Source organism: Melanotaenia boesemani, chromosome 5 (genome assembly GCF_017639745.1).
Source record: "Melanotaenia boesemani isolate fMelBoe1 chromosome 5, fMelBoe1.pri, whole genome shotgun sequence".
Classification (NCBI taxonomy): Eukaryota; Metazoa; Chordata; class Actinopteri; order Atheriniformes; family Melanotaeniidae; genus Melanotaenia; species Melanotaenia boesemani.
This window is the reverse complement of record NC_055686.1, coordinates 24,081,926-24,109,652: the sequence shown is the minus strand read 5'-3', so window position 1 is coordinate 24,109,652 and position 27,727 is coordinate 24,081,926. Positions and strand designations below refer to the sequence as shown.

At 40.6% G+C, this 27,727-nt stretch overlaps 1 protein-coding gene across 1 annotated transcript; it reads right to left on the bottom strand.

Annotated features, from left to right (window-relative positions):
• Window positions 1-117: 117 nt before the first annotated feature.
• On the bottom strand, window positions 118-27,459 carry tesk1b (testis associated actin remodelling kinase 1b). The gene is made up of 11 exons (XM_041986609.1): window positions 27,239-27,459; window positions 25,807-26,650; window positions 10,818-10,939; window positions 10,455-10,503; window positions 8,997-9,143; window positions 8,385-8,467; window positions 4,737-4,827; window positions 3,715-3,798; window positions 2,500-2,586; window positions 2,198-2,294; window positions 118-2,105 (listed from the first exon to the last, which is right to left on the bottom strand). Exons 2-11 carry the CDS (start codon window positions 25,993-25,995, stop codon window positions 979-981), a joined length of 2,076 nt encoding a protein of 691 aa, XP_041842543.1. The 5' UTR covers window positions 25,996-26,650; window positions 27,239-27,459; the 3' UTR covers window positions 118-978.
• Between the last annotated feature and the right edge of the window lie 268 nt (window positions 27,460-27,727).

Here is a 27,727-nt window from a genome sequence, read left to right as displayed (position 1 = left end):
GTTAATCTTTATTTAGCATGCTAGCATGCTAATATTTATGCTAATATTAGCAATACCAATAGGAGGTTTTAGGAAATGCTGACAAGGCAACAAAGTGCAATATACATCAGAAGAACATCAGTGCATTCTATCTTTTTATTCAATGCAGTTTTAAATAATAATCTGTACAACTCTTGCGCAGGTTTTTAACATTCATTCCCAAATATAAAGATAAACATAATTCTCCTCTTAACAGTAATACGGTTGAAGTGCTTAACCAGGCAACCAGAAGAGCCAACAAAGATCATACAGAAACAAAAATAGTCATAAGAATGGTGTACAGTGCGCACAGACACACAGCCTCTCACATTCATGTCAAACAAACCTGTACATTACACATACCTCTGCAATACACCATACACCTCTTGATAATTAAAGACATTAAAGCAAAACTGCCTGTTCATTCAGAAGCAGCACCAAACATTGAAAATCATTGCAACTGTATTAATACTAAGCTTAACATTCCTTATTTCAGTATCATATCATCCGCCATAAGAATCTTTACAACTGTAAATGTACAGGATCAAACTGACTGGGCCCCAAACTGCAGAGTTCACATGCTGATCAGTTCTGGATGCTTCCATTCAATCATCAGTAAATCACAGGCGCGGCTGACATCACAGACCCTCGGTCCAGCAAGGGTATAACCTCCAAAGTTCCTGTCCCACAGCTTTCCTGGAGAAAGCCTGCCTTTTCTGTTTTTGTTTTGTTGTGTTTTGTTTTTTTTCCCTCAAAGTCTGGATATAATTTTAATAAACCCATCTAGACACTCAGAGCTTCCTGTGCAACAAAAAAAAAAGTGTCTGGAAAAAAGCAGAGTATTGCTGCATTAAAATCTGTGCAAATTTTAAGAAGACCCGCTTAATTTCCAGGGAAGAAAATTTTGATGCAGAGTGTCCATGGCTGCTCTGCATGCATTTGGTGTTGAGAAGTCAGGGTTTATGTTTGCACCCCTGGCAAGGAGAGTCCCGGCTCCAGGCTGGTGGTGGTGGTTGTAGGGGTAGGTGAGGGCGGCAGGCCTTTGGGTCCCGAACCAAGCAGCCCACGGGAGGCCGCCTGGTCCCCATTTAGGTTCTTGTAGGGGTTTCTGCGTGGTGGAGCTCTAAGACACACTGAAGGGAAGCGAAGACCTGCCAGGCAGCAGCCGGGACAGGAGATCACCTCTTCCTGGTCCAGAGAATGTCCGCTACCTGAGCCAAAAGGAGAGGAACCGGCAGGGTCACTGGGCGGGGAGTGATAACCGTTGTTGTTGGTGGTCGGAGTATCGGTGGCTGCGTTCCAGCCAAGTGGTCGACTCACAACCATATTGTGGTTGTCCAGACTAGAGAGGGGTGGGAGGCACAGAGGACCGTTGGAGATAGCTGACCCCCAGCCATTTGAGAAGGGAGGTGTGGAAGGTTGGAAGGGAGTTGAGGAGTGAGAGGGAGGTGGGGGCTGTTTGGAATGAGGAGATGAAGTGATGTCCTGTGTATCTGGAGAGCTGGTACAGTCCATGGGCTCTTCATTCCTCTCCTCTTCCTCCTCCTCCTCCTCCTCCACCTGCTCCTGGTCCAGCAGGTTCAGAGATAGAGGCTCAATAGACAACGGTAGACCTGAGTCACCTGTCTCCTTTTCTCTGCCTAACAAACTTTCCTCCTCGCTCACTCCGTTCATGTCCCCATTTGAATTGTCCGTTTCGGACGTCAGCTCCTCCTCAGTAAGGACAGTGTTTGGTGCTGATGTGAGGTGCGGGGGCGGCGTACAAGGCAGCGAATGGCAACGCCTGTGCCTCCTGGGCATGTCTGCACCATCGGCCTCAGATGCAGGAGCGTCATCACAGTCTGGTGGAGGAGGCAGTGTGAAGGTCAGAGAGATGACAGACTTGCTGGGAGTGTCGAAAAGCTTGATCTTCCCTCCTTTGAGATCCTCTCGCTGGGAGAAGGGGTTGAAGCGAGCGGGAGGGGCCAAGGGAGCAGATGGGGGCGTGTCTGGAGAATGCAGCATGTCGGACTTACTACGGGAGAGGCGGGGATCTGACAAGAGGCACAGGGATCGCCTTCGCACAGGATGAACAGCTGGAGAAACAGCTTTTTAAGAACAAATAAACCAGAATGAAGTGTTAGTTTTACAAATGTAAATATTAGTTTAGTTTTATAAGCCGACTAAAAAAATATCCCACCTTTGACCAGAGGCTCATCCTTCTGCCTTGTCTCAGCATGCCTCTTCTCCAGCTCTGCTACAATTTGTGAGAAAGATGGACGGAGCTTTGCATTCATCTGGCAGGAGGGAATAAATAATGAACACAACAGTAAATGAGAAACTGATGCTCTAACAAATAATGGCAGTGCCAGACTGATCTAATCATAAGAAAAAAGTTTTTTTTTTTCCCCCAACCCTACAACCAACTGGACACAGAGAGAAGGCAGAGATATCAACATATTCTTGGATGGTGCATTCAAGAGTCAAATGAGTGCGTCTTACATTGCAGCAAGCAATGGCCAAATCCAGGAAGTAAGGGGGACATTCTCCCACCATCTGCCGAAAAGCCTCCACATCTAGACCAAAATCCTGGATAAAAGCAAAAGAAAATTTTTAAAATTCCCCCCAAAAAATTAAGAAATTGTGACTATTTTTCCCCCTTCCAGTTGAATCATGAATGTAATGTTTTCAGTCTCTAATGACTTGACATGGTTCAGGCAGCTGATAACTTCCACTGTTCTGCTGTCAAAGGGCCACAAGGGGGAGAAATGCTATCAGAATGGCCTCGAAGGCTTCCGTTATGGGTTTCAAATTTATACTGCATCTAAAATGATTATCTAAAAATAACATTGGCAGACCAGTTTTTAATGTTTTACACAATGATAGATTTATGCAGTGTGTGTGCATGGACAGATGTTAGTCAAATGGGGGACATCAAGTTAATTTTTATTCCTAGAACACCGAATACAAATTAATGCAGCCATCAGATGTTCCTTCATTTTATCTGCGTAACAGTGCCTACAGCAATCTCACAAAGCAACATTTTCAATGACTTTACAAAGCTCAGTTTTTCTGCATTTCTAGTTTGAACACATGGCATTTATGCAGCGAAGCATTGAGGTGACCTACTGAGCAAGAGTCACAGCACATATTTAAGGTTTTTTTTTTTTTTTTTTTTGTTAAAATCAAGAAAAGGAAGTGAGCTTCCTCTTCATTCAAGATGGTAATCAGTAAAATTTTGAAAGATACAGCTACCGTTTTAGATGTTGACTAAATCCGCTCTGGTGCAACTTTTGCTTAAAAATCAAAGTCATTATGACACTGATGGTTGCACAGCAGCTGTATGCAGGAAAGCTACTGTCCCTGAAATTCTAAATATTATCTCCTTGAAAAAAAAATCTCTAGCTATTTGATCTGCCTCATACCTGGGTGTGTTTCTAGGAACATTCTAATGAAGTGACTTTGCATCTTGAAGTAATCTTTTGTAAATAAGGCATTGGCCTAGTCTCGAATCTTCATGGTTCTCTGATGTAGTCAAAGGCACTTTTTGGGTTCATATGCGAACACACCCTTGTTAACGCCTTCTTAGCGTGTGTGTTAGTTTTTTAACTGGCAGAGCTATATATCACAAAGAGACCCAATTAAACAAGACGAGCATGTGATGATACTTGAACAGGAAAACTGCTTGCCCTGTGATGACAGCTTTGTTATCAGTACCTCAGTGCGTGGCAGGATGTCGGGATCGGCCTGTATTCTTGCAATAATCTCACACAGGATGATTCCATATGCAAACACGTCCACCTGCATAGACAGGACGACAAGCTGATCAAAGACACACAAGAGCCAAATGCTGAGGTCAAATAAAGCAGAAAAGCAGCGTAAACCAACTGTACGTTTTACAGATTAGTTTTCATTTGATCAAACTTGTCGACAGTTTTTCATTAATCTCACTGACAAAATATGTAAACAGACTAAGCACAGAAAGTAAGGAAATTTACTATTAATGGACTATTTCTTCCTGACAGGACTACGTAATATTGTCAGCTGGTGTTTATTATCCATTGTAAGAAAGCCTGATAAGTCAGCTTTACATAACTTGGAAGGATTATGCTTCTGCAGAATGAGCAGCACAGCTAAATAAAGAGGTAGGTAGGTAGGTAGGTAAGTAGGTAGGTAGGTAGGTATTAGAGGAAAAACATAAAAATCAGCCAAACATAAATTTCCTTTCTTTTGGTGCAAAGTTTATTTAGGTGAAAAAAATATTCCCTGTTAATATTGTTGGTAACATTTCATAGTTTGTCTTAGGTTATTTGGTTGCTATGCTGCCAATATACAAAATTTCCCTGTGGGCACCCTCACCATTAAAAAGTTTGTGTGAATGTGCCCATAATTTAAATAAACTGGACCACCTTCTGATTTCTGGTTTGCACCAAATTTGAAGTTTCCTCCAAGTCCAGACGGTATAACTAAGGCTGTAAGTAACGTTATCTAGTTTGCATTGTTTAATCATCAGGATTTCCACACGGAAATTACTCGCAACTCAGGCGAAGAAATACTCCCGTTATGTAACAGTTTTGTTTTCCTTTGCCATAATAATGGATTTCTAAAATATTTATTGCTTTACATCACTGCCTGGCTCCTTGGTTTATTTAACTGGGTTTAATTACACCCACTATGGACCTTGAACTCTTGCAACAATCTGGATCTGAAAGGAAGTGAGGAAAGCGACCCATTGTTACCTTTTCATTATACACTTCTCCTCTGAGCACTTCCGGAGCCATCCAGTAGGGGGAGCCGACAACAGCCAAAGGCTCCTGGACTTCTTCCTCACTGCAGGGAACAAAGAGGAAGGAGGGAATGGAGGAAAAGAAAAGATGAGCCATGTTAAGATGGAGATTATTGGCAAATAGTCTTGTTAAAAAAAAAAAGTTACTCTAAAATTAATCATGAACTAAAGACAATAAATCATAAAACATTCATTATTATTAATCCTGGTTTTCCCACCTCATTCCCTTCACATTAGGACTGATAAGGAAAAATTTATCCCAGGTTCCAACTCCTTGCTGCTTTGTTTGTGATTTACTTTTTATTCCCTAATCTTGCTGTATAACTCGTTCAGACCATACAAGCAATCTAAAGAAATTACAGCCTGATGGGAGACAGGAGTAAAATGATTAATATGGACATTAGGTCCATCTCAGTCTCGTGCAGGTGGTGAGAGACTGTCACCTTCAGCAAACCTTTAAAATCACCAGAATCACAATTAGATTTTCTGATATTTGCACAAGGCCTGCAACAAAAGTTATTTCAATTTATTTAAAAAAAGGATGCAGGAATGTATTTTAGTAAGCGTCACTAAATTTACTTTCACATATTCAAGCCCAGCCTTTACAATGTAAAGCTGACTTAATGATGCATGCAGCATGTTAAATTTGACTTCATTTGCACCCCCCTCCCAATTCTGTAGCCTGTGATTTATAAAAAAACACTAACAAGATGGCAAAATGGTGTGACAAGCAGTCATAACACTCAATTAGATTAATGCAGAGCCAAGTCAAATGCAGCTTCATATGAGTGTTTGCTTCATGTGCACTTCCTTTGTATCTAAGAAACCGCAGTGTTTTCAGTTATGGAGATATTGTGCAATTTTAGCTTATTTCTCTTTTTTTAATTTTTTAAAAAGGAAGAAACCTTGAACACATGCTTACTCACACACCACACACACACACGCTGGCAGATACTTCCTCTCCGTTCTATTTCCATCTGCTACCGTGCTCTATGATACAGCAGAAATATCCAAGGATGGGGGGAGAAATGAGAGCCGAGACAGTTGTGGCTCTCAACGTAAACACTGTTAGGAGAAGTGGACTGACAGAAATAAGAACGCTCTGAAAGCAGAAGGAAGCAGAGGGGAAACAGCTTGACGGAGAACTCAAATAAACAGAGAAAGTGGACTGGCAAAACAAGAAAAACTATGGCAAAGTGATAGACAAGAGGGAATCATTTTTTGAAGGACAGCAGAGATCCTGTAAAGCAGAAGAAGCAGGAGGAGGATGGGAATAGTTTGACCTTATTTGGAGAGTTTTTCCTAAGGCCCCATCATCTCCTTTCCCTTCCCTCTTAACTCTATGCCATGAACTTTAACACTCCAGTAAAAGCCACAAACACACTGGAGTATGTTTGTCAGCATTATCCAGTCTGTTAGTGGTCTGCTGCAGGATGCTACAGTGGTGGGGAAAAATAAAAAAGCAAACATGGCCTTGAGGATGCCCGAACCACAATTCACCAGCTGCTGTTGAAACAGAGTTAGGAGCAAACACAGGAGCAGGCAAGCAAAAATAAACAGTGACGAGCATTCAGGTGGAGGTTCTGCATTGGAAAATATAAACTTTCTTTTAGTTTTCAATCCCCCCCTTTCTCCCCAAACATCCTTTAGCTCATTTGATACATACCGACAGGTTAAGTGAAAAGCATTAAAACCTCCCTAGTTACAAGCTTGTCCTCCTCCCCGACAGTGACGCACACTTGTGTAAACACAAATGGCGGCTGGGCACAAAGTGAGCGGAAGCAGAGCACGCACTCGCGCGCACACACAGAAGAGGGCAAATCAGGCTACAGCAGCAGCTGTCTCTTCTCAGCCAGAGTTGTGTTTTTATTTGATTGTGGACAGAGGACGGGAAGATGATGCCTGATGGGACACAACTGTGAGTCTATACAAGTGTATGTGGAAGCATCAGCTTTGCATTGCGGTCATCCTCTCCCAGCGATTCCAAAGATGTCCTTCCTGTGACCTTTGGGATGAGAAATTTGTCCAGTTTGATATTCACCAAAATGAAAACCAATTTTTCAAAGAATTCAATGAAAAGATTTTTTACTCATGTCTTTGTTAAACTGACCCCATCATTTCCAGCACACTTATATTATACCAGAGCAGCCTTGAATATCTTATACTGCCCGATCAACCAAAAATGGGACACAATCATCATAGTTAAAGCTCGCCTCCCTAAAGGCACACTTTTATGAAGCAGCAGTCAGCATTCGTGAGCACTGCCTTATCCTCTTAGTGGAGTGAAAAGGAGCAACATTGAAAATCATGACAGATCAGTTGTGGTAAAAAACAATAAGAGGCCAGGCTAAAAGCCAAGCCCTAGAAGAAGCAGCTGGGGAGAGGGAAGTCTGGGCTTCCAGTCTTCAACTGCTGCCCCAGCAACCCGACCCAAACAGCAGAAGATGATGGGATGGATGAAGATTAAAAATCCAACTGGAGCGTCTTAATGTTAGTCTCGTTATTTGTAATTGTGTAACAGACAGAGGGATCTAGTCCTTCATTTAATGAGCATTAGTGTTTTTTCCCTCTATTTGCTCTTGTTATTATGCAACCATCTGCTTAATTATCTAAAATGAATGAAAATGTGAATGGAAACTCTCTGGTATCAGGAAATGCAGATAAAACAACCTACTTCATAACAGAATTAAACAGATCAGAGTTTAGATTAATTCAGTGCAACAGCCTCCAATTCTTACTTAAATGCATGACTTGACCATCACTTTTGTATTTAAAAACCTGACTGGTGATGAATAAAAGTTGAACTTCATCTGTCTCTACATCAGCAATCCCAAAATTATATCTCAAAAGAAAAATAGATCAAACTTTCAAATTATTTAACAAAAAAGAGGTTTTGAAGGCTATAAAACGGAGTATAAAAAGTTTCTGAAGTTTTTCCCTCTTATTAAAATCTTGGTCTTACTTATTTTACCCCACTAAACACTTTAAATTCATGCCTTCCCTCTTAAATTGGAAAATATTTTTCAAATGATGGCAATTCTAAGTAAAAAAATTGGATCATTAACCATTTCTGGAGGCATGATGTCACTGGAGAAACAGCAGAAGATATAAAACTCATTTCTAGTTTTTAAACTGCAGGCCAGCTGTAAATCAGACCACATAAAAGTGACCAAACACAGCTGCAAGTACAGTAGAACAGACAGTGGAGTTTGTGGTGAGCCATGACAGCTGAGATTAAATATTGACAGCAGGTCTGTGAACCAAGCTGCTGTCTTTCAACTATCCCTACCTTTGAAATTGTGCTGCAACAGTAATAATTGTTATTTTACAGAGCTAAATGGGGTTAACCACAATATTTGGAGAAGAGGCAGCGTCTGCCTGCATACTTTAGAAAAAGCTGAATTATTTAGTCTGAATAACGGCCTCTTTATGTGTGCAACTGTCTCATGTGAAAGTCCAAGAGAAACAGAGAAGTTGTGTGAAATATTTTCTGTGCATACAGAGATATGGTCTGAGCATTACACAGGACAAATAGACGTGAAAGAATGTGATTTATTGAGCGTGACTTATCTAATCACAATGTGTTGATGGATGGACCGACCTGTAATCTGGGATTTTTTCTGCCAGGCCAAAGTCTCCAACCACAGCCGAGCACACGCCGCCTTCCCAGCGCACCAGGCAGTTCTGCACAAGGCCAGAGGTCAGAAACACATGATGCCTTAAACTGATGTATGTCCAGGTTAAGTATATATATATTAATATATAAAATAAATAAACATTACGATCTACATGCAGCCATCTAGAAAGTAGACATACAGAAGCTTGGGGATTTTCTGGGCTTGAACCAACCACTTTTATATACTGTATTATATTTTGTGCTCACGTTGATTTTAAAATCACCTGCCAGAATATTGATCTATTCAAGCCTAAACTACCAAGAGGGCAGAGAATTTCTATAACCCTGTTGACAGAGCCAGTTTCATCTCATTTCCAGTTTCAGAAGTCTACATTAAAAACTGGAAGTCTAACAAGAAATGGCACATTGCATAACTTTCTGTATTTGTACCAGTTTTGTGCTGCGGAGTACTCATACAACTGACTGTAGCTTAATGTTTATTTTTGCATTTGACATTTATCTATTACAACATTCAAAAACAACTACCAGAGGAAGATCAGCCTGTGTTGATGCTCAGTGATGTGTGTGTGTTGTCACCTTGGAAGTGAGGTCCCTGTGGAAGATGCCTTTGCTGTGTAGGTACTTCAGTCCCCGAGCAATGTCCAGAGCCAGGCTGAGCCGTGCAGTCCACGACAGGTACATGTCGCTGCCCAACAGCTGCTCCAAGTTACCACCGTTGATGTACTGGACCATAAAGGAATAGAGCAAGAACAACAGCAGCAGCAAACAGATGTTCATTAGGAGTGCATTTGTATTCCAGTGGTGTTGTGCTTAAAAGAGGATATAAATATAAAAATATATGTTTGGATGGAGGAACTTTAGCTGGGCAATAATGATTATATGTGCAGCTTTATAATCAGTTATGTAATACTCAATTCAGCTTTATTTTTCTTGCGCCAATTCAAGACAAGTCTGATCCACATTAGTTCCGATTTACAATAAATGTATTCATATAAGCCAATGGAAGAAAATTAATGAAAATAAAAGCCAACAGGTAAAAGCCAAGGAAACCAAAGATTGCATAGACACTTTAATTTAATCCCCCATCCTGAGAGTGCACAGGACAGCAGACAAAAGTGGAAAAGAAAAACTCCTTTTTAAACAGGAAAGAAACCCTCCAGTAGAACTAGACTGAGGAAGGGCAACCATTTGCCTCGACCGGTTCATATTCAGTCCATGTAATTTTCTACTTTGATTCCAAAGCACTTCACCCTGCCTTGAATTATTATGTAAAAACCTCACTGACCTTAAAATTCTTTTGTGTGGCCAGCAATGTTAAACCATTTGTTAGGTAAAACCACCACATTTAAAATCTTTGACTTGTTGCTGCTGTTATAATAAAACCAGCAAGAAATTAAGACGTCACTCTGGGTCAAAAGAACACTGTTGTACAGCCTTTCTTAAATATATATATATATATATATATATATATATATATATATATATATATATATATATATTTTTTTTTTAAAACAATAGTTTGCTTTTTTATTATATTCTTCTATGAAAATATAAGATAACTAGAAAGTTAACATCAAGTAAGTAATGCCAGTTTATTATGGACGTATTTACTATATTCCTTTATTTCTAAAAGCTGCTGAGCAAATCTTTTCCAAACCCTTTCAGCTGCTGAGTAACCATAGCAACGCCTGGTCAACGAATCACATGTATGAAACATGTGGCATGAACTGGCTAACCTCTGCCTGTGCTAAAAGTCAATTCTGGTCTGTGGTCAATTAGCGATAAACACTCCTGTTGTGTGTATTCAGTAGAGTTCATGGGCAGAGACGAGTGAGAACTGCTGCTTCCATTATCAAACCTGTTCAGCTGCCTGGAAATGTATCCAAGCTCTAAAAGATTTTAAAAAGGTTTCATGATCCATCCTTCACATCTTCTAGCCATCCTGTACCATCCTGATTGCCTTTCTTGTAAAACTGCATCAAGATCGACTTCTATTGGTTTAGTGTGCACTTCAGCCTCTTGTGGCCATCTTACCTCTGTGAGAGCATGAAGCTGCCCCTCGTGGACACACACTCCTATGAACCTGGAGTAAATGAAGACAAAAAACAGCACTTACTGAAAATAGGGAGAACAAGAACTCTCCAGGAACACTTGTATAATAAATGAGAAGTCAAGGCTCTTCTTGCTGTCTGGACAAACCAGATCCATTTCAGGTATTTGAAGGTCAATATTCAAAAAGAATATTACAAGGGGTTTTTAAATAATTAAAAAAAAAAAAAAAAAAAAAAAAAAAAATAGGTGAATTAAACACACTAGAAAGAAAGAAAAACAATTAAACTAAAAAAAAAAAAACTGTTTCAGGTTAACAGCAACATAGAAACTGCATTTCATTTTTACCTGAGTATGTTACGGTGCGATAGTCTGTTCATGAGCTGGACCTCCCTGAGCATGTTGGCTCTGTTACTGGCCAGGATGTTCATCTTCAGAGCCATAACCTGACCTGTGACACGATGCTGCACCTGCATGAAGAGGATTAAAAGACATGCTTTATGCTTCAAGTCACATTACCAATGTTACACTGAAAAGGCTACAAAATTAAAGCTTCAAACTTTAGCAGAATTCACAAAGCCAAGGAAATTAATATAAACAGTAAGTATAAACATTTAGGACAAAAAATAAACAAATAAATAAAAATAAAAATCTCATACAGCCAGCGCTGGGGAAAAAATGCAGGAAAGGTGACTATTTGGACAGTTCTGTTGCCTATTCATCGTGATGATTTCACTATGCATACAGAAATCTTATCACTATCACAGTGTGAGGAAATGAGAAGAATGTGCAACACTGTGCTGAGTGATATGAGAAAAACCAGTCATGAAACTTTAGCAGGTCAGCTGCATGTCTTCAACGGCCTTTCTGCCAAACCTGCTGCCATAGCAATGGCTCTGTCTGGTATGGTTACCATAGAGATGCGACACTCTTTCCACAGGCTACATATTTGTGCATATTTGCTTGGCACATAGTTTGACTTCCAAAGAAAGGCATACAAGCAGCAGACAAGAGCTAAATACTTCAGCACCGTTTACAGGGAAGTCGAGGCGTTTCTTATTCTGTGGGTGTGTTAGTTTGTGTGTGGCTGTGGTAAAAAAAGCCTTGTGTTGTACCGTATGTGTGTAATTACTATTGCTGGATATACTAAACATGGGTGCAAAGGCTACTGTTTGTGTGTGCACTTTTTTGTATATATTCCAATGCTTTTATGCCATCTTTCACCCAATTTCCTCATTTCTGTTCAGCCAACATGTTTTCTACATGGGGCTTAATATGTTATGCTACCATGCGCTTTACAAGTTTGACTGGGATTGTCAAGCAAGCAAATACCATTTAGCACCAATCTTAAAATACACTTAGAGTTTTTCATGTCATGAGATTTACAAGAAGTTGACACCAAACTCGAACACTCCAAAAAGGTATCGTACATTTTGCCCTGATCATGTTTGCACATTAAATCTGATTTAAGTTACTGCAGTTCACCCTATTTAATCCAAAGGCAGCACATGACCTAAGAACAATGTGGCATACACAAATTTAATACAGAAACAAATGCCAGATAGAAAACAAGGAAATCCACTTGCATCTGAGGGACAGGGAAGTCATTAAAGAGCACACAATCTGCCTGAGACTAGAAGATAACCAAGATGAAAGAATCATGGGGAAATCTTTGTGGTTTAAAAAAACAAAACGTAGTCTTGCATCACACAGTGAGAGAGGTACAGAAACCACCTTGTGGTGCATCTACTGCTACAACCTACATCTCCTAATCAGCCAACAGGAGCATAGCACAGAGTGATGGGTTGCTCAACAGGATGCTGGCACTGTTGTATGGAAATGAAAACAAATCTGAGCAGAGCAGATGGAAACCAAATGAGCTAAATGTAACTTGTGGAATTCAATCAAAAGGAGCTAATCTGGTTCAGTTGTGGCAGCCGTAGTCTCAAAAGTAGTTCTTAGAAAATGAAAAAGGGGCAGGCAAAAAAAAAGGGACTTTAAATGATTAGATAATTAAATGATTATCTAAATCACAGAAACAAAACTCCACCAACAAGACTGGCTCTTCTTTCAATAATGAAACACCCTCCAGTTCTGATACAGGTGATCTAAACTAACCTCTTTAGTAGCCACCACTGTTGACTTTAGTCCAACCTTAAATCCTCCAGTAGCTACCAGGACAGGATACCGATTGTTCTCTCCTTATAAACAGCCACTGACACATGGCTAGAAGCGAGGCAAGAAGGATTATCTCATGATTGAGCTTGCGATTCCCATGAGAATCCAGGAGCTTTGTAAGGTAACTGGATGTGTGAAGCAGGAATTATAGCAAATCTTCTCTTGCAGCCTCTCCAACATTTTCTACCCATGTACTCAACTTCAGTTATCCTGCTCACGTATAGGAGACATGCTTTGACGTTTGTGCAGATCACTAAATATCTGTCAAATTTAAATATACAGCAATCCCTCACAAAGAAGACATCATTGATTGCTATTGACAATCCAGTCCTGAGATCCATCTCTAGACAGTTTCAATATCCCTTCAAAACTTGGCCAATGTGACCCTAATGACTGTGTGCATCAGCAACCTACACGTGAACCCAGCAGCTCTCCAGATGGTAACAGCATCAGAAGAGGTTAAATTGCAGCAGCTTGGAGATCTCTCAGGTGAACGGTGGCAGGTCTTTAAGAAAGCCAAGCAGGTTCTGTTGGTTTAATTTCACAGTTTAAGGGAACAATAAGTTAAAATAAAAAAAAATCTTGGTCGATCAGGTCAGTGTGTATCTCTGTTTAAAATGATGTTTTACAGAAAACCCCAAATAACCTCAGGTTCATGACCCAACTTCAATAATGACAAATGTTTGTGACCGAGGACTTCAAACTTTATTTAAAAGCCTGTTGGTTAGTAGCAGCAGGATGCCTTCCAATGTTTTGGTGTTTTGTTTACATTTGGAATTAATAGTTGGGATCCTAATGTTTGGCTGTAAACTACATTTCCTCTAAGCTAATAATAAAGCTAAAGCATTGAGGCAAGGTTTCAGGTTGCGTCTTCATTAGGGACATGGCTCTGTAATGAAGGGCTGGCAGAGGGAAGTAGGGCAGCGGGAGTGAGGGTCAAAGTGTCGTGTCTTGTGCTGAAGTCAGTGACACTGGCCTGGATCAGAGGGGTGATGGAAAAGAAAAAAAACACAAAAGCCTATTAGGGTGCAGACAAGAGAGCAGCGACTAATACATACACTCAACCATAATGCACATGCATGTTGCCTGGGCATTTTTTTTTTTTTTTTAAGTGAATCTGTAAATTTATACTTAAAGCCAGTTCAAGACTTCAGCCTGTGGCAAAGTGCTGCATGCAAGCTTGAGTGCTCACTAGCAAATTAAAAACACTGCAGTAGTTGCACCCTCCTGTCAAAAGAGGGAGCTTGAGTGGAAATTTAACGATGTAATACTATAAAACTTAAATGATGCAAACTCCCTTTGGTTGGTAGATGAAGCTCTGGAGCCAATCAGGATGCATATTTATCCAAGAAAAAAAACAACAACAACAAAAAAAACAAACTAAAAAACAAAAAGAAAACCATCTGCACCCATGAGGACTGATTACAGAACACAAGGCTCTGCCTCGTAATTGCTTTAAATCATATTTGCCCACTGTTCCCTAAACGCATCAACCTTAACCATGAATTTTAAAAAAATTACACACTCCTCTATAATCCTGTGATTGACTACCAGCCACCCACTAACACACTGACTCACACTGTAGGCAGGTTGCATTGCAGACATGTGCCAGCTGCTGATGCAGCAGTGGTTGGAAATGCAACCTTGTTTGACCTAGCTGTTTTGTCCCAACAGATTTTTGCCTCCAAACAAACAAGCTCTCTCTCATCATCATCATCATCATTATAGACTCGAGTTTGACTCAACACAGAGCTCAAGTGCATTATTTTCTCAGGGCCTTGTGTGTGTATTTTTTTTTGTGGTTCAAGAGGCTTAAGTTTGCAAAGTCCCCATGAAATGAGTGTTGCTACTTCTATGTGCCTCAAATCCTGCCACACTAATGGTCCCATCCCAAGATGTGCCACTGGAATGCCTACATAAAGATTATCCCAAGAGACACAGTAATTATACACACATACACACCCAAGCCCGAGTACTGCTCACACACACTCAGACACACCCTATAAAGCTACCCTTTCAAACACACTCTGCCTTGGTAAAGTGCTGGTGTCAGCAGAGGAAAGGTCATGGGCATCTTTTCCTTTTCGCTTCACGCAGCCAACATGTGCAGCGATGTCTGTCATTAGCCAGCTGCCCAATGACAGAGACACCAGAGGAGGACACACACACATGTGCTAGATCTGTAATTTCTTTTTTTTCCCCCAGCAGACTGTACTAAAAGAAATTACAGGTTTATTTGTTTCCGTTTATATATATAAAAAATAAAACAATGCTAAGTAGACAACCTTGGAGGGAAAAACAAACAAAAAAAAAAAGCATCTTAAAGCCCAACACAGTCAAATGTAAAGTTCCTTTTTTCATTTATTTTCTATACCACTTTTTGTAATTCAGTCTTGCTGATGGTCCATCGCAGGGCCAACAGAGACACAAACAACCACTCATGATCACACTCAGTCCTAGGGAGAATTTAGAGTAACCAACTAACCTAACATGCGTGTCTTTAGATGGTGGGAGAAAACCCACACAGACACGGAGAGAACATGCAAACTCCACACAAAAAGGCCACTGTTCGAACCCCTCCCCAGCTGAGGCTCAAACCAGCGACCTTCCAGTGAAGCCACGGTGCTAACCACAACACTTCCGTGTATGTAAATTTCTATAGACAATTTAGTCATTAGAGAAAATAATTCTAATACAAAAAGTTACTTTCTCCTTGCACCTGGATTTAGAATCAATTTCAATGCACTAAAATACTTCCCTGTAATAAAAAGTTAATGCATAATTATGGGTAGGTGATAAATCAGGTTGACCTTAGAGGGAGGATGTGCTGCCTCCCTTCTGTTTTTAACTGGAAAACATGTGGGCATGCAGAAGCACATCAACACTTCACTTGCCTCTTCAATATACTTTTAAAATAATTGTTAAATCTAAAATCAGGTAAAAAAAAAAAAAATCAGAAAAAGCCTAATTCTGTTAAAAGTTGTGTAAATATTAAACCCTAATGCTTGGTTTAATAAAAAAGGATTCAGATCTCATATTGTTTACATTGTATAAATCTATAAATATCTAGGATGTTGCAATTACTGAAAAGGGGAAATGGTACAATGATTGTTTTGCAACTTTCCTGCAACCCTGTTATATACTCTTTGCAAGAGAGTAAACAATGGAGCCTTAACCACTCTGCTGATTAAAGTGATACCTGATAACAGATTCTAAATGACCATGTTTCTGTAATATGCTCCAAAAAGACAAAAAAATCCTGTTAACTAATAGACTTTAGTACATTTAAGCTCCATTTTCATGGCAATGATATCAAAATACCTCTCTCTATGCAGATGTTCCGTGCACAGATGCTTTTGTCGGTCCACATGCTGTACTTTCACCTAGCACAAGTGATTCTGACTGTAAGGAAAAGAGTACACTTGTTTCTGCAGAACAAATTGCATCCTGCTGCAGTGTTGCAGACATGAAGATTTTGTTTATGTGGTTTATGCAGTGCTGGTTGTGTGGTCACATTTAACTCAACACACAACTGAATGACTTTGCCCGCAGACAGCAGGTCAACACTGAAGGCCAAGCGGATTTTATTATTATTACACAACTTCCCACCAGCAGCCAGCCAGAGTTCTCATCACCAGCTGAACACATACCATCATCAATCAATTTTAAAAACAGTTGTGGGATTATCGTGATGTTGACGTCTTCCTTACAGCCTCACTCGCCTCTTGCCAGACACATTAAAAAAAAAAAAAGAAAAGAAAAAAAGACTGTGCCCAATAAAATAAAAAAGAGCTTCTTCTGCACCACTTAACAGATGATTTGCTTCCATTTTAAAATAAACACTAACCCATTTAACATGCACACTGTACACTGAAGTGTGAATGAACTAAATTAAATCCCAGAGGGGATGAACTCCACTCACTCTGCAAGATCGGAGAAAATGACTTCACTTCAAGAACGACTAAAAAGCCCGAGCCGCCACCTGAGGCTCTGCTTTCAGTTAAAGCGTGAAGAAGCGTGTGAGGGTGTCAGATTGAGAATGTATGTGCGCAGGGGACCCAGACGAGGCACCTGGCCAAGTGGGGGTCTGTCAGGATAAACAGGCGGGGAGGTCTCGCTCTGCGGGGTCAAGAACGAACAACCTGATCCAGAAGGTGAACAGTTCAGGCAGCAGACAAGCCCACACACACACACACACAGACACTCCTACACCTACTAATCTGTTGCACAACAGCAGACCTCAACAACTTACCCATCAAACACAGTCACTGAAATTCATGCATGCAGAAATACGTTCATTCGAACTGCACAATTTCTCCTATTTTTTTCAAAACATGAATAATAAACAAAACCTAAGGAGTCATTAGTTGTTGTGCTTGGTATTACAAATCATTTCTATATCCATCGTTACCTCTAGATACCAGTAACTCTTACACACTATAACTATAAAACACAACTCTTCTTTTCATAGGTACAACCTGGTCCAGCAAACTACTGGTTGGTTGTTGAAAAATCTCACAGGGAAGCAAAAGCATTGAAACCAACCTTATAAAGTTTAGCAGATTCGGACCATAACATGACCACACAGGTCTAAAATTAAATGTTTCTGCTTCCATGCTACCACTTAAATCATGTACACCTCTGTACCTGCTGAAAAGCCAAATTGCCTTCTTGATTTTTTGTGTTTCTATAGAGAAAAATTATTTCTAAACTTTGAAAGTGCCAGCACAACCTTTGCTGCCCGACTCATACTGGAGGTCTAAGACCCTGTTAACATCTAGCATCACATTTCAGGCCATCTGCTTGCAGGTTGGCAGTACAAGAGTACGCACATGTAGGATGCATATAGATCTTATTGTTCAGAACAAAGTCTGAGGTCGTCTTGAGCTGAACAATGCAGCATTTTCTTTTAGTAACATGAAATCTATCCTGGGCCATAGCAACTGTCTGCGACTAGTAAGAAACAATACGTCTGGTAGTCCTGCAACAGGTAGCCAAGCCCATCAGCAAAATGAATCACCTTGAAGTGAATAACTGGATAGTTATACCATGCATAGGTCAGTTAAGCTGCGATTGGATCCTTCAAAACAAATAGTTAATGACATTATGTACTAAGTTTCAGGACATCTAGACCTCTGCCACTTAAAGACTGATTGTTAAGCGTCCTCTTGTCAGTCCCTTTTATGAAAGGCTAACACTAAATTAGCTACGTCTATTCATCCAGGTGTTCAAAGTCTCTTAGATAGCGGTTTTTATAAAACTGGATTGCGTCCAATTGTGTTTTCCTGAAAGAGATGTTAATTATTTTAAATGTTTCTTTAAAAAGCAGCTGCCATCGCAATTTGAGCATTTCCACTGAATCAGGGAGGACAAAGAGGTTTCAGTGAGTTGTATAAAACCCTGTGCACTGTGTGTGGCTTTTACACCATAGAGATAAGTAAGTAAATGTTTGTTTTGATGTTTCATAAAAACAGGCTTTTAAAACAAGATGGGTCAGACTTTAACAACTGAGCTCAGCTCCACCACAAAAAAAAAACAACATTTCACCATTTCTGTGATATTGGAAAGAAGCCGACGCCACCACAGAGCCATTTGTTTACCTTCTTCCAGGGGAGTAACCCTCCTTGAGGTTAAGTTAAAGCACTGCCAACATGCAGACGGGAGGAAACGCTTATTGTGCACCGATATAAACACATGTACACTGTCTCTTGAGATAAATTTCTAAAAACACTGGCAACCATAATAGACTAGAGGGAGTGACCTGTAAAACAGAAGTGTTGAGCAAGAACTGAATCCATTTTAATCCCTGGTCCAGTTGAAATATTTTAGGCAATTAACAATGTTCGTGTAAAGACAGGCAGGTCACATGCTCGGCACTTTCGTGTTTGTGCGACAGTGCAGAACATAAACAAAGCTAAATAGTTGTGCAGCGAGTGGCGCAGAGCAGGCTCCAACTGGAGCCATGGAGGGGGCGAATAATGAAGGGAAAGTGCTACACTAAGGTTGTGATGTTCAAGTCTGCACTGGCTCTCCCATACCAATCACCACCGTCTAATAGTAACAAACACACACTCGTACAGCCTCCTAATCCCGAACACTGAAACTGATCACAGGCACAGAAGAGACGGCTGATGATGGATTGTGGTTTGTGTGCATGCAACTCGAAGGATCAGTTTTGTTTTCCTCTCCTTTGTTGTTTTAGCTTTGCCAAAACTGAAATTCTTCCAGCAGCCAGGATTTACCAAGACCTGCTCACATCAACATGTTCTCGCTGGCAGATTTCAAGCCTTCGCTGGCTAAACAATCAGTATCCCTCCTGGTTTCAGGGAGTGTCATGGTTTAAACTGATAAGGTTCCTTTAGAAAATCTTGCGTATAACAGACAATAAAAAATTAAATATGCACAGAAATGCATGCCTATCAGCGCGTAGCAACTCTTTTCCTTCACATTATCTATTTAACATGAAGCCGACTCAAAAAGCTTCAGTCAAGGTGACAGTATTCTGTTCAAACCCACCCTTTATTTTTCTTAATCATATTTTGAACATGATACACCTTTTGTTGTCCCCACCTCTGTAGCAACCCATCATTGCTATGATGCATTCGCTTACCCCATCACCAGTGAAGAACATAACCTTAATCTTTTGTGTATTATACATTACTGAATACTGAGCTTTAAAACAGATAACAAAAGATTGGTGGCAAAGCTCAAAACAGAAGAAACCCAACACCACAAAATACCCACAGCGATATCCCAAGATCTGTTTCACAAAATAAAAAGTGAAACACAAACTAACCAAAAAACAATGTATATGAATAAATCCAACAAGGTTAAATGAATAAATAAATAGTCTTAGCCTTATTTTAATCTGAAAATCACAATCAAACCAGGTGGTTCCCTCTCATATTATTAACCAAGCATGTCCTTAAAGGATAAAATCCCAACAGATGCATTCAAATCTGGAGATTTCACCACTTTTTCCAGCTCCAGCTCCACTTTATTTATGTAGCAGTTTTAAAACAACACAGACCAAAGTGCTTCACACCAAAATAAAACAATAAAACAGTAAAAAGTATAAAAACATATGGTCAGCCAATAAAACGGTATATAAAAAAAGTATAAAAAGAAAAATCTCAACTAGTATTAAAAGCCAAAGAGAAAAATGTGTTTTAAACAGTGATTTAAAAACAGCAAGTGAAGAGGCCTCCTTATTATGTGGATGTAACTGGTTCCACAGTCTGGGTCCAGCTACAGAAAATGCTTTGTCACCTCCACGTTTCCTCTTGGTTGAGGGGACGATTAAAAGTGACCGGTCTGCTGATCTAAGGGAACCTGTTGGTGTGTCTGTAGGAGGTCTGACAGATACTGTAGAATTTTAAAATCAACTCTAAAACAAACGAGTACCCACTGAAGGGAAGCCAAAACCGGAGTAATGTGTTCTTTTTTTTTTTAGTGCCAGTTAAAAGTTGAGCTGCAGCATTTTGAAGCAGCTACAGCCGATCAAGGGAAATCTGACTTAGCCCAGCATAAAGTGCGTTGGAATAGTCCAAGTGATTATAAATAAAAGCATGAATTAAAATCTCGAGATGATGCCGAGAAAGAAAATGGTGAACCTTCGACAGTTGTCTTAGCTGAAAGAAACTAGACTTGACCACTGGAGCTTATTTGTGAGTCAAGTCTGAGATTAACATCCAAGCACACCCCAAGGTTTATTGCTGCAGGTTTTAAATAATCAGTCAAGAACCCCAGGTCAACGGGACCCTTGTAGGAATCACTGGGCCCAAATAACAACACCTCAGTCTTTGTTATTAAAATGAAGACAATTAAATGACATCCATGAATTAATTTCCTCTATACAATCAAGTTATGGTTTTGCAGAAGATGCACTTTTTTCAGGGGAAAATAGATCTGGCTGTCTTCAGCACAAAAGTGAAAGGACATGCCAAGCTTTCTAAGAATTGCACCGAGAGGGAGCAAGTAAAGGGAAAAAAGAAGCGGTCCAAGAATGGAGCCCTGAGGAACTCCACATGAGAGGAGCAGAAGAGGACTCTGCAGCTCCAATCTAGACACTAAAACTCTGCTCGGTTAAATAAGATCTCAGCCACTGTAACGCTCCACCCCGAATGCCAACCCAATTCTCCAGGCGAGACAAAAGGATCTGATGGTCCATTGTGTTGAAGGCTGCTGTGAGGGCCGACAGTACCAAAACCACACAGTGACCCGAATCTGTGGTCATAATAACATCAAAAACCCTCAAAAGTGCAGACTCTGTACTGTGTAGTGTTTTAAAACCAGACAAACAATTCAAGGACATTGTTTTTTGTTTTTGTTTTTTTCTCAGGAAAGACTGCAGCTGTGAATACACAACTTCGTCCAAAACTTTACAGATGAAAGGAAGCTTAGAGATCAGCCTTAAGTTTGATAGTATTAAAGAGTCCAGGTCAGGCTTCTTAATGAGTGGTGTAACCACTCCATGTTTAAAGCTTTCAGGTAAACTCCCATTAGTCAAGCTGCCATTGACGATATGGTGCAGATAGGGAGCTAAAGTGAGGAAGACCTCTTTAAAAAGACGAGATGGAATAGGGTCATTGGGAGATCCAGCAGGCTTCATATGTCCTACTAGATCATCCAGAAACTGCAGGGTAACAGGCTCAAACTAATGAAAACCAGCAGAGCATGGAGGTGGAACAGAGGGATCACAGGAGGGAGAAGCAATAAGGTACCAATCCTGGCAGCTGTGATCAACCAAACCAGATCAACAGAAAATAAAAAAAAGATCTCCTCAAATACATAACAGTGGACCCATACTCTCCTTTAAAACCCAGATCTGTTGATTCTGTGGGTTTTGGGCCCAATAACATTGTCAGATCCCTTAACTGTAGTGGGTTCCTGTTTGGGGTTGTGGATATGGAGTAGAATAAGATCATAAACACACTAAGATGCAGTGGGACAACTGATGGGAAAAAAGATAAAGGAGACTCTCACTTTATGATTAATAGAAATTCTGATTTCAGCATTACCTGCAAATTTCCAGCATAAATCAAAAGTGCTCCAAAACTAATTATAAAGGAAATTATGTAGAGAAATATAATGGCTTATTTCTTTGCTCTTTATTAACCTAAAATTTGACTAAATATTGCCCAGTAACACAGAGAAGTATCAGCTTTCGGCTTGGTAGAAGAATAGCACATGAAAAATTAAAGAATTAATATATTAAATGATGAAAATCAAAATATAATAGAGAATAATTCATCTGTAAAGTCATTTTTAATTGGATGCTAGTTTATAACAAGCACAAAAACAACGTAAGGTTGAGAAATATCTAAGTGATTGGAGATAAATTAGAAAGTTGATTAAAAAATATTATTAAGTTAATCCCAGATAGCCTGCTGGCCATTTTTTAGGCCTCCGCTCTAAAATTTCATAAAATCTCTGCAACCAAAAGGTCTGTTTGAATGCTTGTGGACTCATATTCAATGTAACACTGGGGTGATTAGTAAGATCTATACTAGGGATCCACTGATACCACTTTTTTTAAACCAATTACAAGTACTTACATTTGATTACTTGCTGATACAGAGTACCAATATAAGTACTAATTAATCCCATTACAGTTGACTGGTAAGGAGTGCAGACCAGAATGTCAGATGTGCCAACTGTATGGATAATTGTGTGATATGTCAAAGGGGTCATCTTCTAAATATAAGGCTTGAAAACTACCAGAATCTCCATAAAAAGAAAGATAAAGTGTTTTTAGTGGATTATGCTCACAGCTGTGACAAGACCAAAAGCAGCTTCTCTTGCCGAAATAATGCAACATTTGGATTTTATTTTAAAATAGAACCAGTAATAACTTTGTTTCTGGACACCCAATGATAACAATTATTAATAAATCTCTTTGCATTAACATGTTAATTTTGATGCCAATAGTTTATCCACATTGGTACTGAGTTGTGCAGTATAGGAACACTTTTATGGAGTACTGATTACAAGTACACACACATAGTATCATCCCGATATCCAATACTGGTTCATCCCTAATGCGTACATATGTGTTACTGGTAAAGACTCAACTAAAATGGCACAAATGAAAAAAGTTTCAGTTAGTTTAGTTGTGTTGGATGCTGGGAACTGTTTTTTTCTTCTGCTGCCTAGTTAATGCAGAGAATTAACAACAGCATCAGTGTTTTTTCCATCAAACTGAAACTGAATAAGTGTTAGTGAGGTACAGTAAAGTGGAAGCACTTAGAGAGGCCAGTAATGGTGTAATCAATAAAAAAAATTCAGCCTGAACCAAAGGAGACAACACTTCTAAAATGAACATTGTACGATTGTGCCTGTAAATCATGGAGAAGGGGCCAAATGAGCCAAATCCGACAGGAAGGCTGTTGCGCAATATCTCATTGGGATAGAGCAGGTGTTCGCTGTATTACAAATATACCATCCATTATCAGAAGGAACAGCTGGAATATGACGCAGTAACACAGTAATCCAATTAGAAATGGATCCAATTTGTTTGTTCAAAACCCCTGCAGCCCTGTAAAACGCAGCGATAAACAATCTCTTCCAGAAGTTAACCGAGCTGCTGACTGATGCTGCAATTTGTTTCTGATTGAGAGGTTTTAATGCTTTTGAGCCATTGGGTTTCTGAGGTTGGGGTGGGGAGGAGGAAACAAACAAGAAGGACAACACAAAAGCAAGACACAAATTACATTAAAAGGAAAGAAAAAAAACACCTGCAAATAACAGATTTTTTTAAATAAAATACTTTCTCAGCACAAATGCTCTCTGGGGAGGTGAAAGTCTGCCTGCAGCGAGCCTCAATTGATCTGTACTCAGGACTGATGCTCAACAGCAGAACACTCACATGGCGGGAAGCCGGAGCCTTCCAAACCAACCAGAGCAAGTTTCTGAAAGCTCAAAATGTAAAACACAACCACTGCGCAAGTTATACTTACGACTACGTTTAATTAACATCTGAGGCAGGTTTTTCCTTCACCGCAATCTGGCCTTTTTTCCTTTGAACCCATTCAGGATCCAGGGGCAATTGTTCAGTCAGTCATGCAAGCAAAACTTTGAAAAATGACTCATAACAGCACTAATAATTTTGCATTTATATTGAGCTATCAAAGGGTAAGCTAATCTGATCCAAACCTAAGTGGCAACTTGAAAAGCCAGCAGTAAACATGGTGACATTTGCATGCTCATTGGCTATTCAAAAGGGCAAAAGCAGAGGGAGCGAAGTCATGAGGCCCAGTGGCCTGGAGAAGAGGGAACACAAGGAGTCTGTTCAGAAAGAACATTTAAATTTCACTTTAAGCTGTTGCTTCTTTTATCTGTACTAAAAGACATAATTAACAAAGTGCTGTATGAGAATTGTGACATTAAAATTCAGCTAAATTTGGTGTTTTATAGTCTGCAAAGGAACATGAATAACAACCTGACGGGAACATCTCCAGAGATCATATCCTACAGTAACAGTCAAAGCTGGCTGAAACAGTCAATACCTGGAATACTGGGATAAAAATAAACAAATAGTCTGGATGTAGTTTTTGTCAAATTTTTGCCATCTTTAAGATTTCTGCCATATGTACAAATTTCTAAATCAGGATAGTCACACTGAAAACAAGCCAAAACAGACTTTTTTAAAAGAAGGGGCAAGTTTGTAACCTGGCCAGAATAACAGGAGCCCTATGACGATATGAGACACAAATAATCAAGTTTCTGGAGAGAAAAACTAAAAAAGAAGCCAGTAAAACAACAATGAAAATTTTAAGCCCTGCATTCCTGTAGGATTTTCCATTGCTCTGCTGTCAAATAGTGTTAACATCAACTTATCATCAAGTTGAAAGATATTCAAAAGCAATTATGTGTCCATCACTCTCTCCTGAAGCCAACTATTAAATCCTCTAAATGTCAGAGCTTAACAAAAACAAGATATAACAGCACTAATTTGAGTTATGCTTTGCCTCACAACTCTGCAAAGAAAACTGAGTAACTTCATGAGATGCATGTTCTGATCCCACCTGCAGCTAAATTATGTTCCATGGACCAATAACAAATCACCGTGAGTGTTTTGCAAAAGCTGAAAAAGTAACATTCCAGTGCAGCAAGTTGAGCTGTAAAACCAGCCAATAAAAACAGGAGGAAAATTTGTCAACTGCCTGTGAATACAATAAAAGCTTTCATTTTCATGTCCAGAATGTGAAAAATTAACTACGTCAACTGCAGCACCTCGCTAGCTAAATAAAATAGAGTAAATTAACAGTTTATGGTTCAATGCACCAGAAAGACTGAGGCACATAATAAGGTGTTAACCTCACTTTATCACAAGCCCTGAACAACAACAACTCAGTTAATTAACTCTACAGCTCGTAATCCAACCGTGAGCCTCTTAAAAGAAACTACTGCTCTATATCGTTCAGTTTATTCAGCAGATGTTTCCAACTTTGTAATAAGAATTTCACAACATTTTAAGATAAAAATGCATTGATTTTTGCTTTATGTGACCCTCAAATATAATCCAAAAAAAACTTTCAGACTCTTCTAAAGTAATTTTAAATGGGTTTTCCATCATCCCTCACACAACCAAGACTGCTCCTTGATTGGCCACACTTCGTCATCTTGCATCTAACACCATCATTAATGAGGCGTTTTCTGCAATTTGACTTGAAACAAGTAAGCAGCAGTGTGTGTCAAATGGAGGAGGTCCAGACAGAGGAGAGCATTGGGTTACCTCCACGTGCTCATGATCTACCTGTCCTTATTGTATCCATTTACACACCCAAACACAGGGTGTCCAATGACTGATAAGGTGTCCGTTTCCACCATGACGCCATTCTTCCAAAATACAAACTCGTCCCTCCAAAAAGTCAGTCTTCTCAGTTGCTTTTCCTGTTTGGGTCTAGGATGCCCTGGTTGCCATAGATACCGTTTCTTTTCTAGATTGTAGATGTTGTTTGGTCAGGTGACCTGGCAGCTCATTCACAAGTTAGTCTGTTTTTACTTTAAATAGAAGTAGTGTTTAATGGCTTAACTGGTCTCTGCGGGTGTTTACAAGCATAAATCTTGTCATTTACAAGCTGCACGTGCACCAATTTAATGCAGCAATTTAATGCAATTTAATGAGCCAGAAAGTCAATGACAGGTTTTCTCTCACCTTGAACACTTCGGAGAAGAAGCCCGCGCCGATTTTCTCGCGACTGAAGTCATCCAGGCGGGCCAGGGTGGACACGGCGCTGCGCAGGGCCCGGTAGGAGGACGGTCGGATCCGGTTGGTTCCGTGGACGCTGTGCATGGGTGGCTCTTCCTCTCCCTCCTGCGCCGGCTCGACCCTCTCCGTCTCCATCTCCGACGGCCCGGGAGGAGCAGGAGGCGGAGGCGGGAGATGGAGGAGAACGTGGGACGTGTGCGTAGTTTAAAATCCAGCCCGACTACTGTTTACATCTCCCCAGTCCCGCTTACAAGTCCACAGCGCAGGGCTCTATCCCGAGAGGGGGGCGGGGTTCTGGTGGTGTTGGTGGAGAATGCTGCAGCTGTGGTCAGCGACCAGTTAAGCTGAATTCCTCCTGTCAAATTCCTGCACAAGTTCTGGACGAGCTTGTGTCTGTCCGTCTTCAGCTAACTACGCAGCTGCAGCGGTGCATCCTGCAGAGTCAGTGCGCAGTTTGGGCGACATTTCTTAAGCAGCACAGAACAAGAGGTCGTGCCGTTTTCTTCCTTTATGCTACTGCTTAGTCTCTTGTCGTTTCCTCCAAATCCGCTCCGTCCAACAGTGGGAAAAGGCCAGGGCTCCCTTCCTGGTTCCACCAATTGAATCCCGGGTTTCCAATGTGCACAGAGCCGCCTCGGTGGCGCTGCAGCCTATAAACTGAAGAGGGAGAACGAGGAGGGGGGCGGACACGGGGGCGTTAATTCACTAAATCATAAAGTGATGTGAACTGTCCGTCACTGAAACTCCTGCTACTCCTTCTGGGGCGATGATGGCTTGATGATAGCTGACCCTGCAAATGATAAAAGATCAATTAATTATCATGCATGACGCTATAAGACGTGAATGGGCTCAACAGCGATTAGAAATGTGCCTAACCATGAAAATTGCTCCCACTTGAGATTTCCTCTAGAAATTTGGAGTCCAAATTTCACAGACGAGTAGAGGCCGTTGGTCATGTTACCACGTTGATAGGAGCCGTAAATGCAGCATTATCACCTCATTATCATTGCTTGTACTTTGCACACACAAAGCGATTTATTTTTTAAGCTGATGTATTTACCGCAAGGCATTTAAAAACTCGGTCACATTGGTGGGGCAGGGGGGTAGGATCTCACAAAAATCCCCCTGCAGCGTGCATGCAGCCTGCAGGATCCTGATGCTCCCCCTAAAACTGCGCTTCGCAAATCCCCTAACAGCCTGACTGTGGTTCGTAAATTATAGATGCCAAACTGAGCTGAGTTTGTGGGCTCGTCTGTCAGGGACTCCACGAACGTACAGACAGTAGGCTTCACGATTCAGGGGTAAAAAGCTGACGCACGAATGCACCGAGATCGAGCGGAGACGCATGCTTGTCCGCAAAAAGGAGGGTCTGACTTACCTGGCCTTCTCTTAAACATATCCTCGACATGCGCTGGCGTCTTCTGCAGATCACCGAGTTCGGATCAGCTGCGGCGTTCGGTTAACAGTAGCTTTATTCTACTAATTAATCATCTCTGAGCGCCGCCTGCACGCACACAGCGTCTGTGGTTTCGTTTTACGTCTATGCTGCCGCTCCTCTTGAGCGCGCCTGCCTGGCTGTGGACTGGCTGCATGAAGGAAATGGAGCGGTGACTTTTGCTGTGCTTTATTGGAGGCAGCGGGGCGGGGCGTGTCCTCACGTGATCATCACAGAAAATGCACCTGTGGGGGCGCTTGAACAAGCCCTGCTCACTCCTGTGTCCGCAGAACCGTTCACAAGAAGTGTAACGCTGATTGCTTTCTACCAATAAAATGTGATTTTCCTGAGGAAACACACATGGTCACACGGTAAAAAGGGTTTTAATAATTATAAGTAAAAGCTGTGAGTGCACATTCTGCCTTTTCTGAT